General features: G+C 40.2%; 1 protein-coding gene across 1 annotated transcript in view; it reads left to right on the top strand.

Moving 5' to 3' along the window:
* The first annotated feature begins 3,885 nt into the window (after window positions 1-3,885).
* Window positions 3,886-15,468, top strand: part of XPO7 (exportin 7) — a 36,886-nt gene continuing 25,303 nt past the window's right edge. Inside the window, exon 1 of the mRNA XM_072399841.1 lies at window positions 3,886-4,014. Coding sequence (XP_072255942.1) covers window positions 3,997-4,014 — 18 coding nt within the window. The 5' untranslated portion in view covers window positions 3,886-3,996. The remainder of the gene's footprint in view (window positions 4,015-15,468) is intronic.

The following is a 15,468-nucleotide window of genomic DNA, read 5'->3' as shown; positions in this document are numbered from 1 at the left end:
GACTGCTAGGAATGGTTCAGTATTCTCTACAATTCTCTGATAGGAATGGTTCAGTGTTCTTTACACTTCTCTGTTAGGAATGGTTCAGTGTTCTCTACAACAGTGGTTCCCAACCTTTTGCAGGTCACGGACCACTAGATGCACAGACTCCAGACTACACATGTGCGGGGAGCCATGTGTCACTAAAAGGGGAAGAAATTTCCCCCGAAAGTGACTTCATGATGCCAGAAGCCGCGCACCTCCCTGAGCCTGCAATGTCCCTGGAAGATGTGGTCCACTTGTCAGACGGCCACAGCCACTAGTATTCTCTAAAATACTCTGACTGATAGGAATGGTTCAGTGTTCTCCACAATTCTCTGGTTCAGCTTGTAGAACCACCTTTAGCAGCAACACCTTGAATTCATTTTGTTCTGTATGACTTCACCAGTCCCTAACATTGTTGTGGAGGAGATTTTTGCCCACTTTTCTTTACATTGTTCAGATTACTGAGGTTTTAATAATATTTTTTAATATTCACTATTGTCTTTTGTTGATGTTGTTTTCTTTTTTTGTATATGGATTGAAATAAAAATGTTGATTGTTTTGCTTCTATGGTCCCTCGTAGTTTTGAAAAGTTGTATTTTTCTTCTACAACATACTGAGGTTTAACATTATTATTACACAGTATTTAGCTCCAACATATGACGCAGCACTGTACAAAGTCCATTAGTTCTATCACTAGCTGTCCCTCAAGGGAGCTCACAATCTAATGTCCCTACCTCAGTCATATGTCTTTAATACAGTCTAAGGTCAATTTTAGGGGGGAAACCAATTACCTAAGTGGCTGTTTTTGGAATCTGGCAGGAAACCCACGCAAACATGGGGAGAACCTGCAAACTCTATGCAGATAGTTTCCTAGCCGAGATTCAAATCTGGGACCTAGCGCTGCAAAGTCCATAATGCTAACCACTGAGCCATCGTGCTGTTCTAGCATTTGTTTATACACAGCTCTACACAGGATGCGGTCCTGCCACAGCATTTCAATCAAAATGAGGTCTGGACATCGACTGGGCCATTTATTTTTCAGCCGTTTTGTTGTAACTTTTTCAGTGTGCTTAGGCTCAATGTCTTAATGAATGATTCAATTTCTGTCAAACTTTAGCTGTCACACAGATGGCTTCATATTTGACTATAGAATATTTTGTATTTATGGTCAACTTAAAGCGTACCTAAACTAAACACTTTTTCCCCTTCACATCTACATCAGATCGGGTGACGAAGAAAGAAGACCGGAAGAGAAGATTGAAGATGGCGGCGCCGGGACAAAGAGGAATCCTAGGACAATGCAGGACTGGATCGTTGGAAGTACCAGCGTCATCAAGTGATCTGTGGGATTAGAGGTGCCATTTTTTTGTTTTTAGTTTAGTTCCGCTTTAACTGCAAGGTGCCCTGTGGCTGTAAAACAAGCCAGAATCATGCATCACCCCTCCACCACCATGTTTGATAGTATGAGGTGGTTTGACTGATAGATTGTATTTGGTTTATGCCAAACAGAGGGCTGTGCATGACGAAGAAACATCCCCACTTATACTCGTATCTATCCAAAGGACATTGCTTCAGAAGTCATGTTCAGAACTTTGCAACCATGCTGCCGTGTTCTTTTTAGGAGACTTTCTCCCGCCAACCCTTACAAACAAGCCAGACTTGTTCTGTCAATTTCTTATTGTACTGTCACAATCTTTAATGTAGCTCTTGGGGGCTTTTGAAGTTTCTCTTGGCGTAATCTGACCTTGAGATAAATTTGCTGGGACATGCACTCCTGGGAAGATTGCCAACTCTTGAACGTATTCCATTTGTGAATAATCTTTCTCATAGTAGAACGATGGACTTGTTCAGAAATGTCCCAGATTGATTGGGAGGAACAAATGCTTCTCGGAGATCATTGCTGATGTCCTTTCTCCTTGGCGTTGTGTTGTCACACACCTGAATGATCCAGACCAGCAAACTGCCAAAACTTCTGCTTTTAACCACCTGAGCGATAAGCCTGACCTTGGTACGGGCTTAAAATAGTTACAATTATCGATAAACCCGAACTTTTCTCACTGTATTTATCGATCACAGGTTTATCGATCACTTACCTGGTCCTGCTGCGATCATCCATCGTCGTGTTCCAGCGTCGTCCTCCAGCGTCAGGTGCCTTCTCCGGGAAGGAGCCGGCCAGCGGAGAAGAAGCCGGCCGGCTCCTTCTCCCTCAATGCATGTACGTCAGCGCGTACGATGACGTCGGCGCGTGTGCGGGAAATTCAAATTGAAAGTCATTCAAACACATTTTGTATTGGATTGAATACAAAGTCCTGTATCCAATCCAATACAAAATAATAGAAAATATATTTATGTGGTTTTGTCTATAGGTATGTGACGTTGGACGGTTGGACACTAGGGAGGTGTTTTAGAAAAATATATTACTATACATTATACCGAATTATCGCATTTTCAGTATTGGATTGAATACAAAGTCCTGTATCCAATCCAATACAAAATAATAGAAAATATATTTATGTGGTTTTGTCTATAGGTATGTGACGGACACTAGGGAGGTGTTTTAGAAAAATATATTACTATACAGTATACAGAATTATCGCATTTTCAGTATTTTTTATTTATTTATGTATTCTTGTTTAAGCTGAATTTTGTGTTTTTCCTTTAATTTTATTAAAAGTAATTTTTTTTTTTACATGATTGTGTGTTTCAAACATTTTTTATATTCATGATATCTACTAGAACCCTGTTCGGACATATTTCTGTAAGTTACAGGTCTACAATTTAAAAAAAAAATTTCATGAAAAACAATGTACCGCTTTTGGTACAGAAATCTAGACCTCAGTGTAACGCCCAGGTGGGTAAAGAAGTAATCACACTTATTATTATTATTATTATTATTATTATTAATAATATTAAACAGGATTTACATAGTGCCAACATATTACGCAGCGCTGTACATTAAACAGGGGTTGCAAATGACAAATACAGACAATGACACAGGAGAGGACTCTGCCCCGAAGAGCTTACAATCTAGGAGACGATCAATTAATCACGTGCATTTGATTAGCAGTACATGGCCCATACTTAGCCTGGTAACTGCTATGGTAGTAGCAAGGGTGTGCTTAATTTTTCTGCATTTTGTCTGTCCTTTTTGAATAAATTATGTAATATGTCACAAGACGACGTTCATCAGAGGTTTTATTTACTTAATTTTAAGATCTGACGAGTACCATATGATTTTTGTTACAGAAAAACCATGGAATTGATAGGCCTACTTTCTTTTTCTCCTGACAGGAATAGGTTGGTGACCTGTACACATTCCTACAGGTGATAAATAAACAAATGTAACAATAATAATACAGATCTGTGTAAATAAATTATAACCTGACTGATTTTATAACATGTAAGGATCTGTGACAGCTGCACACCATTGTCCTGATATAAATACATTTGTGAGGTGTTTCTGTCACCAAGCTTTGTTTCCCGCATTCCATCAACACCACGCCAGCTGAAATCTGATTGGTCGCTTCAACTAAAAACAGGCCGGTTCTAACCGGGTGCTTCAGCTCCAACTTTAATAAACAACAATCTCTCCCCATAATCAAGATGGCGCCTGATTCCTACAAGATGGATCCTGTTTATTTTATTTCCTCAACCAACATGGCGATTGTACCTGCCTCGGGAACTTTTCGGGGAAATAATCATCAAGAAACACGGAGCGGCTGTGCTCTCGCTCTAACTAAAACTGTTCTCTGCCCTGGACAAAGATGTCCGACCGCCTCCGCGCGCCCTTTACCAATATGCCGGCCCGAAAATCTTCGCCCTTAAGCAAGATGGCGGCTATTTGACTTCGGCCCCGCCTCTGTTGTCTATGGTTGCGGGGATCCCTGGTGGCGCGTGCGCAGTTCACCGAACCAGGTGCCGCGCCTGCGCAGTACGTTCCTCGGGGGGACAGAGGAGCATGAATGGAGCAAGATGGCGGATCCTGTGCAGGTGAGGGGGACTCTGAGGATGTGCGGGGAGCTGGAGCTGTAGGCGGGAGAAGTGGCTGCAGATGTGGTCCGCCGGAAGCGAAGGGAGAGCTCACTATGTCCTATGTGAGGAGACACATGGAGGGAGGGTGACAGGAGCCTGAGGCCTGCTCTGTGTGGATATAAACACAGAGGAGCTATGTGTGTGCAAGCCTTCATTTAGCTGTGTGGGGCCACTAGTCATACAATGCTGTGTGAGTACAGGGGAGTCATGACCTGTGTGTGTGCCAGGATTGTATGGAGGGATGCTGGGCTCTGTGAATGTAGAATGTATGGCCATGGATGTGATGAAACCAGATATAAACATCAATAATCAGGGCACAGCATGGTAAGGCTGTATACAAATATATAATCCTTTATTCCTATTGTCAAGGGTGAATGTATCTTATCACTATGGTGAATGTATTTATCCAACTCGCTTCTAGATCACACTCCGCACCAATGCATCATCTAGTACCACTATAATTATATTTATTTATATATATATATATATATATATATATATATATATATATATATCCCCCTACATGTGTACTATATCTATATAGTGTGTATGGAGGGAATATATATATATATATATATATATATACACATACATACACACTATTCATTTGCATTGAGGTTGTAGGGTGTTGAGTTCACCCCATCCAGCTACACACAACCTGTCACTGTACCTGTCACTTCATCTGTCACCATACCTGTCATTTCCAGCAGTGGTTCTGCTTCCAGGATACAGCACACAGGTAAGATTCATGCTCCTTTTATTGCTACATTAATAGCCCCTCTTTCTGGAGCCAGGCTGCTCAGCTATGTAAAGCAGTAGCCACCTTGCCTGGGTCCTGTTGATATTGCTGAATTATATCCTGCAACACCTACATTGCAGATTTTATATTCAGCTAATCGTTGTCCGATTAGCAAAAACATAATATAAAACCAATTGTCCATGTTATGCAATATAATATATATATATATATATAGTCTATGTAGTAATGCTTGACTTTCAAATAGAATCTGTCATCTGTTTGTATGCGTTCAATCCCGTGATATATATACACACACACACACACACAGCGCTGTGTCATAGGTTGGTGATTATATATATGATTCCTAGATTGTAAGCTTTTCAGGGCAGGGTCCTCTCCTCCTGTATCACTGTCTGTATTAGTCTGTCATTTGCAACCCCTATTTAATGTACAGCGCTGCGTAATATGTTGGTACTATATAAATCCTGTTTAACTATAGAATATATATATATATATATATATATGCAGTTTGCACCAGACAATGTTGCTGGGTGGGAAGAAGCTGTAGGTGGGGGGTATCCCCTGTATTGTGACCCAACTCTCAGTAAACAGCCGGGTGGTTACTGAAAAGTGCCGGGTGGTGCGCCCAGCTAAAAGATGCTAGGGAGAACACTGGGCAGGCATTGGGAGCGTAAGTTATGATCTTCTCTAAGTTTTCTCTATATATCTGATCTTCATCTTGTACACATCCAGTAGTAACTCCTTTTTTTTTTCACACACCTACGGTACATTTTATTTACCAACTCCAGGTAACTTTCAAAACTATGCATGTAATGGGGCTCCCCCAGTGCTGCAAGGGTTAAATGCTGGTTTATCAGTAATATGGTGTTTTACTTTCCTAATTTATCACACCCCCATGATGAAGGCATGATCCCCTTCTTCTTGATGCTCCGGTTTATGGGCTGACCTAAAACTTTCTAGTAACAGCATTAGATCCTGGAGCACCTTAGAGAAAAGGCTTCAGAGGGGTCCATTGCATGAGAGGATGAGTGAAGAATGGGGTGTATAAAATAATGATTTTAGCAGGAAAAAGTGTTTAACCCTTGTAGTGTGAGGGAGCCCTAAAGTAAAAACAGTTTGTTAATAAGTGCAGCACAGTGGCCAGATTTCGGTATCATATCATACACAGATCAGGGAACAATGAATTCTAAGTGGGTAATAATGCGTATTATTAATAAACAAGATTTATATAGAGCCAACATATTACGCAGTGCTGTACATGAATTTGGGGTTGCAAATAAAAGACAGATGCAGACAGTGACACATGAGGAGGAAAGGACCTTGCCCCAAAGAGCTTACAATCTAGGAGGTGGGGAAGTATCACACAATAGGGATTTAATGCGCTGATCTCTGTGCATCAGCCCACAGTAATCACATGATTCGGCTTTGATGTTGGCTCGGCTCTATAACAACACTGAAAAATAATTTGATTCTGAAAATTTGTCACTTGCATGTGGATTGTTGATAGCCCCAACCTATCTCCCATGATGATATAACCAGCACTTTCAAATGTAAATATCCGTCTACTCCACCTACTAGGACTCAGAAAGCCGTTCTCATCCTTCCTAATGTAAAAAAAAATGCTGCAGACACAACATGTCATTGGGAGTACATTGGTGTCACAGGAGAGGGAAGTGTTGGCTTGGTAACAAGTTTTGATAATATATTTAAAGTAAAATGACAGCGATGAGATAACGAGGGTGGGGTGATGCTTTTAGTGGTGCTTTGCTGGCAATGCATTTTTTGCTTTAGGACAAATAAATTAGGGTACAGTTTGTAATTTATGTCACATCACAAAATGTACAAATATTGTGCGGGGAGCTTAGCCTTCACCAGTTGTGTTAGGTGATAAGTTTACATTTGCTTGGCTAGAAGAGGAATATCGGGGAAATAATGCTGATCTCGGTGGCTTGCGATGTGCTGGGATGTGCATGCCGACCTATTCAGTAAAACAAAAAAAAGCAGTGATGGGTTATGTATAGTGGCCGCAAATTACTAACTAGAGCAAGAGATGACCTTTGAGTAGTTTCCGTAGGTAGTTGCTCTTGGGATGTTCACTTTTTTTTTTTCCCTATAGAGATTGCAAGCTATGTTATTGTAAACCATACTTGTGTACAAGAACATGGAAACTTACCACATGTGCCTAGCAGGCACCTTACACCATCACATATTACTGTTGGGGTTTCTCTTGTCTCCCCAGTAAAGCTAATGTTTTAGAAAGTTACCTTTTACAAATCGTATGGTACAATTAACCCGTTGTGGGATGGTACATGTTTCCTCTATATTCTCAAACTTGTTTTTAAAGAGCTGAAAGCAACAGGTTCACTTTCGGGGATGCAGGCTAACCGACTAATAGATCCGCATTCCTGACTTTGCTTTACTACTTTGCTGCTCTTTTTCTTTGTTATGCTGTGTAAGTGCCAATGCAGCACTTTTTATAGTTATGAAGGGTCTCCTCGTGCCCCCATATGACACTTCTGGACGTTTGGCAAATTCCAGGGCTTTTACAAAGGGAAAAGGGTGCAATCTTTATATCCAGATGTAGCAGGTATGTCGCATACCTTCCCCTGTTAAACATTACAGAGGGGGATCAACTGGAATGAAGTTTAAATAGTTGCTGGATCTGGCAAAGAAGTAAACCTATTGCCTTTTTTCTGCACTAGCAAAGTGTTGGTTTATGTAGCAGGTTGGGTAGACTGTATTTTATCTGAAAGTAAGATATGATTGTCTGCTGGGCAGTTAAGGATTACTGTCATGTGACCGGTGTAAGGTTACAGTCAATACCTAGTACTTCCAGATATGGAGGAACATGTGACTAGGTATTGCTGCCTTTGGTGAGTAGCTTACAAAGGAGTTTCTTAGGTTACTGAATAGAATGCAGTGTTCTCCCCAGCCCGTTTTAGCCGGGCGCACCACTGGGCACTTTTCAGGAACCACCCAACTATTTTTGGGTGGTTACTAAAGAGTTGGGTCACAATACAGGGGCTGCACACAGCCTACAATGTCTTCCCACCCAGCTTAAAAAAATTCGGAGTTTAACACTAGAATGACTGGGAAAAGTAAGGTGTATAAGAATAGGTTGTTGAGGAAGGGTTATGTGCAGGTAAACCTATTGTTTTGACCTGGATAACATTAAATTAAAAAAAATGATATATACTTGTCTTTAAAGCCGGCTGCACCACTCCGTCAGGCTGCTTGGTCCAATCTTACGGGACCCTGCCCAAACATTAAATATGGTTAGGTTAGACCCAGGCATGCAGAGTAGATTTTCATCTCTTTGAAAAGTTGGCTTGCAGTATACGAAGTATAAATCTAAATCTACAAAGCCTGTGGACATTCTTGTGATGTTTTGGCACCATGTGTTGTCTCTGATTTCATCTATGGTCATTTTAACAGGTGGAAGTGCCAAAGCTTGCACATTCTTGTTAGCAAGAAAGGATTCTCATCATAGTGATGGGCTATTGGGAATTTGCAGGGGTGGGTCTTAGAAACAAGTTTTAATAATTAATTTGTCTATCAGAACGGCATAGCAGGATGGTTTAGGAAACTACGGTATATACACATCTAACTGATGTCTGCATCTGTTTTTGTGTCATAATGCACCGGTATGTGTTGCCATTTTATTTTAAGTATCTTTTAAAGAGCGGTAATAGATAAAATCAATCATGTCATTAACTTTTTATGGCATTATATGTAAACAACATGCAAAGAAGTGAATTACTGTGATTATTAGTGGATGGGCAGAACACAAATGTAATTGGAATAACTTTCAGATCTTCAGGGAACCCCTGCTATAATTACCATATCCAGATCTTACTGTACATGAACCTGGAGGGCAATAGGAAGAATGCCTCTTGCATTATTGGCCAGTGGGAAGAATTTCACTCTTACGATAACCAGATAGATCATTGGTGTCGATGGTAACTGACCTGAGAGGTCTAAAATGATCATTGCTAATGAAAATTCTGAGCAACCTCTGGAGGAATCCTGATTGAGAAACGCTGATCTAATCTGGTAAAAATTAGTACGGTCTCATTAATGCCAGGCACGCAAGTGCACTGAAATTCTATTTAAAATAAAGAGCAGTGCATGGGTGTGAATTGGTACTAAGAAAAGTAAATTTTGACATAACCAGGTTGTATCAGTGACATCTCCGAAGCCATATTCTCTCTGATTGATTCGTAATCCAGTCTTCTGCAGACACAGAAGTTCGGCTGCTTTTCAGTGTTCAGAAACTTTTGCATGAAACAGTTTGTTCTAGGACGTATTTATCAGTTGTACTTATCATGAATTCTTACTGTTTTATATCCAGCATGAGAAGGGATCGCATACAGCCATGATGGAAAGCATTTGACTTGTGCGTGATGCTGAATTGTTTTACTTAAACAAACCCCACCAGTAGTTTAGGAAATTGGGCAGAAAGTGGATTTCATTTCTCTGGTTACTTTCCCTGAGACCTTTCCCATTTCACAAGTGGTTGTTTTCTCCTCTGGATGCATCTAATAAAAAAACTCTTCTAGCCCAGCTCTTTTTCCCTATACCCATTACGTACCAGCTGGGATATGGGAAAAGTGGAGCATAGAGTGTTATCGGAGTGCTGCTGACACCACATCCAAGATGGTGGCACCCAGCAGAAGTTTTGGGGGTTTTGGTTGTCTAATAATAATATTAATCTACTTTAAATATTACAGGAAGATTGTTATGGCTGTGATGGTCTGGTGACATTTTGTAAGAGCAAAATTTTTAACCAGCTCCTGAAAATGTTACTTGTTTGTGTATTTTGGACTCCAGGAATATTTTAGGTGTCTTTAGGACATACTGAAGCCAGGGATGGAACTTCTATACACATTCCATATTCACAAAATTGTCTTGTAATATTGATCAATCATTTTGTCCGTGCTTGCTATTTCACCTAGATTTTACAATGTCTTAGATCAACCTTTCTCAACCGTATTAACATGACCAGTGGGAAAAATGTCACCCTCACAGATAGCCAAGAAGATCATTGCTGTCACTTAAACTGACCTGAGAGCCACAAATTGCTAAGGGAACCTCCAGAGGAACCCTGGTTGACAAACGCTGTCTAAAACATTACAGCCAATACATATTTTAACAGTTTTGTATATAACTTGATCAAATCTTCACATAAATTTGTTGTCTTTGTCAGATGTAAAGTCAGTCACCAGCTATAGTCACCCCTAAACGTAGGCTACGTACACAGTGCAATATTTGTCGTTGAAAACAAACGATCGTCCAATAACTGTTAACAAAAAAAGTGCAGAACAACTGGCCAACAACCCTGGTGAACGAGGAATGTTGCTGAAAGCGAACGACCGTCCCGGCCGATCTGATTGGGCCACGATCGTTCGCTATCTGTTGTGTGTACGGTGGTTAAGTGATCGTGGATTGTTCTGCGATTATACTTTCTCTGGTACATGTCACTTCCTGCATTGTTCAAATGATCGTATCTAGTGTGTGTACGTTATTGGTGGATTATATTTGAACGATCGTATTGTTACAACAGGTACAGAATTGTGCACAATAGGATCGATCAAAATATTCGTTGATCATCGTTAATCGTTCGTTTTCTAAAGATAATTATTGCAGTTGTGTACCTAGCCCAAGTTAAAACAAAAACAAAATAATTCAAATCCTCTTTTATTTTTTGTTCAGACCCAAATAGTAAGAAATAATGAAGTCTAAAGGTATGAACGCTAGATTTACATCCCACGGAATGAAGGTTTGTGATATCTTGGGTGAAAACCTAGCATATGTATACAGCTGTCCCCCAACATTGTGCAGCGATTGAACAACAAGCAGCGAACATATGCTGTTATTTCCTATCGGCAGGTTGCCTTCTTCTTATTATCCCCCTCCATAGAATGGGCAGCGATGTGTGTACAGCACTTGTCCAATCCTACTATCCCAAACACTTGTTTGGATTGACAATGATCTAGCATCTGTACATTGCTGTACAGCATCACCTCCTCTCTATTGCCATGGTTTATCCAATGGAGAATATCACAGCATTGTTTAACATAAAGCCAAATGAGGCTGGGGCAGGTAACTGCAATCCGGATATTAGGGGTCCATTTCCCTATCATGGTCTTTGATTCGCCTAAAAAGCTGACAGGTGGTTAAATGTAAAATGCTAGCATACGTTGCCAATGTACTTTTGGTGTAACTTAGGGCACAATTTTTAGATTTGGTTAGAGTACTGATTTGCTGGAAGTGCTGTTTTTAATGCTGTCTATTTTTCCTGATTACCTATGACAACCCAATATTTTGAGCTGCCACAAAAAAGAGGGAAAATCATCTATTGGGAACACTTGTTCCTGTGACAACAGTCCAGGGGTATTCCATTCTCCTATTGCTTAAATTTTTCTCAAAGTAAAGCATGTCTGGCTGTTGGTATTTTCATTACTTTACAGGAGGCAATATCAGCTTTAACGTTGGCTTAAAACTCCCCGCCTTCCGAACTATTTTACGTTGAAACCCACCAGAATGCATACTTACCATGGCAGCTGTGTCATGTTTACTTGCCGATAGGTAAAATCAATTGCTTTATGCTATTATTTAATATTGGTAATGTAGCTTATCTTCCTGTGGCCATTACGAGGCCGGGTTGATGGAACTTTCATGCAGGCATATGGGAGTTCACTCGGTCCCGGTATCCGCAGAGGTAAGAAGTGACTGGGATCAGGCAGGAAAGAATGCATATTGCAGAAGGGATATCACCTGTCTCTTTCTGCAATAAAGCCCTGCCTGTCACCAATTTACACAGTCTGACATATGACTCTTCCAAGTCTTTCTTGATCAACATATGTCTAAATCAGAGACTAATTTGTTATCATAATAGCCAGACAACTAGCATTTTGAGAAGAAGTTCTCCAGCGACCCTCTGATACCTCCTAATAAAGGTCTACAAGATCGGTCAGATATGAAGGCTGCCATTTTCGTGTCCTCTTTCTGAAAATGCTAGTTGTCTGCCTTTTATTGCTTCAGTACTTTAGATCACTGACAACTTTGCTAAACAGGCGAAATTTAGAAATACTCGTCTAGTATGTTTGAAGCCCCTAACTTGTAGCTGATCTCCGGGTCACCCCCACCTCCTCTAACCACTCACTTTAGTCCCAAATATTCTCTCCTTTTAAGTACTGGAGGTGGGGTCCAGGTCACTGCCTTTGTGACGTGAACACTCCTATTGGCTACCCCATGGCAGGGTCCTCCTTGGATTAAGAAAAGGGACTTTTGGGGACTAGCTGGCATCAGCATATCTGCAATACTTGATTAGCTGTCCTCCGCACCCATAGTGCTGACAAGGGACCTGAATGGCATTGATTAAAACATGCTTTACACGGTAAGAGGGTGCTGGAGTTAGTATTCCCAGGCTTTCCGTAATGCCAGAAGATCTGCCTTGCAGCAGGGAACTGGCCTATTTACGAGGAAGTCAACAGTAGTAGCTCCTATGTTTTTCTTGGCAGGGGTTTCCATTAATGTGAAGACCAATAAAAAATCTAGTGTGTGTGTATATAGCGTGAACATGTGTAGACTGGTGAGTGAATGCTGTGTCACCATGTTACAGCTGTTGGTTATCTTCAGTAGGCAGATAGCTGTCTTTGTACTCCTACTACCCTCCCATGTGCTTATCTAAGGACAGCACGGCCTTAGTGCTTCCCAGGTTTTTGGTTTTCATGTATGTACGTCACAGATATTTACTAATGAAGCATTTAAAGAATGCATAAGGTTAATCATGTGACTGTCATCATGCTGCATTGCTAAGACTCATAAGGCAGGTCATGTGCTTATCAATACTTCTATATAAGTATATTTGTACATATCTAGAATGAGTTAAAGCCTCAGAATTAGACTGGATTCTCGTTAAATACACTAACATTCTGCGTCATATTCGTCTTTTCCCTTGTATTCTCAAGGCTGAGATGAATCTGTCATACAGTCTAATATAATTTGCTTATTTCCAGAGAAAGACCAGCATCAAGTCATTTAGTACTGAATATTAAACTCCGCCATATTACATTATTTGATTCAAGAATAGTTTTCACCTAATGTCTTATAAGTCTATCTTGATTTAACCCAGCTCCTGTCTTACTTCTGTAGCAGAATCACAATATTTGTACTGTTAACATTACCTTGAGTGTAATCCTCTTTGGCACTGACCATGCATTAAAGATCTGATGGCTATGTAGGGGTCATCACAGACAGAATTTACATCCTGGACGTCTTAATGTAAAGACATTACTAGTTCGGAAGTAGATTGTGTTTCAGCTGAAATACTGTTTGTACTTGAATTTAAACCAAAGCATTTTTTTTCTGAAAATATTGAAAAGGCTTTTACTCTAGTATAAACTTAGGATATGGTATGCAGCCGTCGCTGCTAACATTCAAAACAATATTAACATTCAAAACAATATTCACCAAATTTCACAAAATGTCAATAAAAATATCCATGGTGTGTCATTTTTAAAACCTTTATTTAAAAGGTTAAAGATAAAATCACATGGACTCTGTTTTATTTATTTTTTCCAGGTAAAAATGTTTTTTACTTTTGTAGCTGGTTTTGATTGTTAAGAGCGCTTGCAAATACTTGATCCTTAACGATCTTTTGTTCATTATTATGTCCACCAATAGATGGTGCTTGTCCTCATGTAAAGTGTGTAACAAACTGTAACAATGTTGTACGTTTTACTTGAGGTCACAGCGCCATCTAGTTGAGTTACCTGAGCTTAAAGCAAGACTTTTTAATCAATGGCGTTTTCAAGTTTAAAAATTTTACTCAAATTAATACAGTAGATGGCTCTGCTACAGACATAGAAATGTCGGGGTAGTTTGGGGGGTTAGAAGAGTAAGTTAGATTTAAGTATATCTTAACTAAATAGCATTTAGAAAAGCAGCAAACTTGGCACGTCCTGTGTGAGCAGAACTAAAGGCAAAAACAATCTTTTCTTCTTTTTAGAACTTTAAATCTCTTCACCCCCCATGTAATTGGTATGAACAAAAGAAGACTTGTTTGAGGTCCAGCTTTTGTGACAACATTTTTCTTCATGGATCAATATAGGAGGAGTCAATACGCCTAGGAGTCACCATGTGATATGCAGCAGCTCATTAAATCCAATCAGAAATAATTAGGTTGTGGTTGCAGTAAAGAGAAATCTGATAACTTGATGTTGCTCTATTTCACATCCTTTGCAGTCTTTCGTGAATAAGCTTATTAGTAGTGGAGCTATTAAAGTTTAATATGAAGAGTTTGATCCACAAAATTGGTTTTGACTTTACCTCCAGGTCATCAGATGGTTGTGGTGAGATTGGCTTTCAGATATGTTAAGGAACCCTGCTTACAAAAGCACTGCTTTTTCAAAACGTTTAATTGGAGAAGCTTGATGAAAACAAGGGCACCTGTAGCCATTCTTTGCTTTAAATACAGAATGGGAGTGGGGGAAAGATGCAAATGTCGATGCTGGAAATGACCGATAAATAAATGAGTGCTGTACACACAACACCATTCTGTTCTATAAGGGAAGGAGCGAGCGGCATTCTATGCTCCTCTCCTTTGACGTATAGTGGTTGTTCATGGTTCCACCAGGGCAGATTCATGAATGATGTCAGGCAACCACTGTACACATGTCAAATTCTCACCCAAACCGTGCGTGACAGTTTGTATCGGGCAAGAATCATCTGACGTGTACAAAGCCTTACCTTGTTTAATATAGCAATACCCTAACCCTGCTGAACATTGCCGCATAGGCACCAATGGTGAGACTGCCCAGTAAGTACTTCAAGGAGAATGTGCAGATGTCTTGAGCTTTTTGATTTTGAAACATAGATTTTTCCATGTATGGTAATTAATAAGTTTTGTCCTTATGTATTTATTGCTGTATGAAGAATCCTTTTGGTTGTATTCCTGGTATGGTGCCTAGGCAGATCTCTTTTGTAGATCTCTGCAGTGTGAGGTTTCCAAATGTCATCTGGTCTGCTGACCTGATGACATTTGGAGGAGATTTGGTGATGTCACGGCTTATTGTTCTCCATGCTGGAAGCTGTGACATGGCAGTGTTGAACCCAGAAATTACTTTAGGCCTGTTGGGAAGAAATTGTAGGCGGGTGCCAGCTCCTGTACTGTGACCCAACTCTTCAGTAAAAAACAAAAACAGCCGGGTGGTTACTGAAAAGTTTGGGGTCGTGCACCCGGCTAAATGGGGCTGGGGAGAACACTGCATGGGAAAGAAAAGCCCTGCCTCTACCAAGATGGCAGTCTTTATAGAGAGCACAACAAAGCACTTTGTATTGGTAATGGCAAAGATCTCATTATCAGGGAGACCACAGTGATTGTTGATCCAGGGAACATCCGATTGCCCCATGGAATCGGGAAATAATTTTTTTTCCCCTATTGAAGCAAATTGCCTTCCTCTGGACCAGCTATGTTTTATAGGGTTTTATATCTGGGATATGTTTATTTCCCTAGTGGTTGAACTTGATGGACTTAATGTCTTTTTTCAACCTAACCTACTATGTAACTATATATTACTAGCAAATACTACTATGCCTTTAGGCATTGCTTACCTTATTTTAGGTTCTGTTTTCTAAGTTTTTTTCTT

This window comes from Pyxicephalus adspersus, chromosome 2 (assembly GCF_032062135.1).
Source record: "Pyxicephalus adspersus chromosome 2, UCB_Pads_2.0, whole genome shotgun sequence".
Classification (NCBI taxonomy): Eukaryota; Metazoa; Chordata; class Amphibia; order Anura; family Pyxicephalidae; genus Pyxicephalus; species Pyxicephalus adspersus.
The sequence above is the reverse complement of the archived record's forward strand: the minus strand, read 5'-3'. Positions and strand labels throughout refer to the sequence as shown.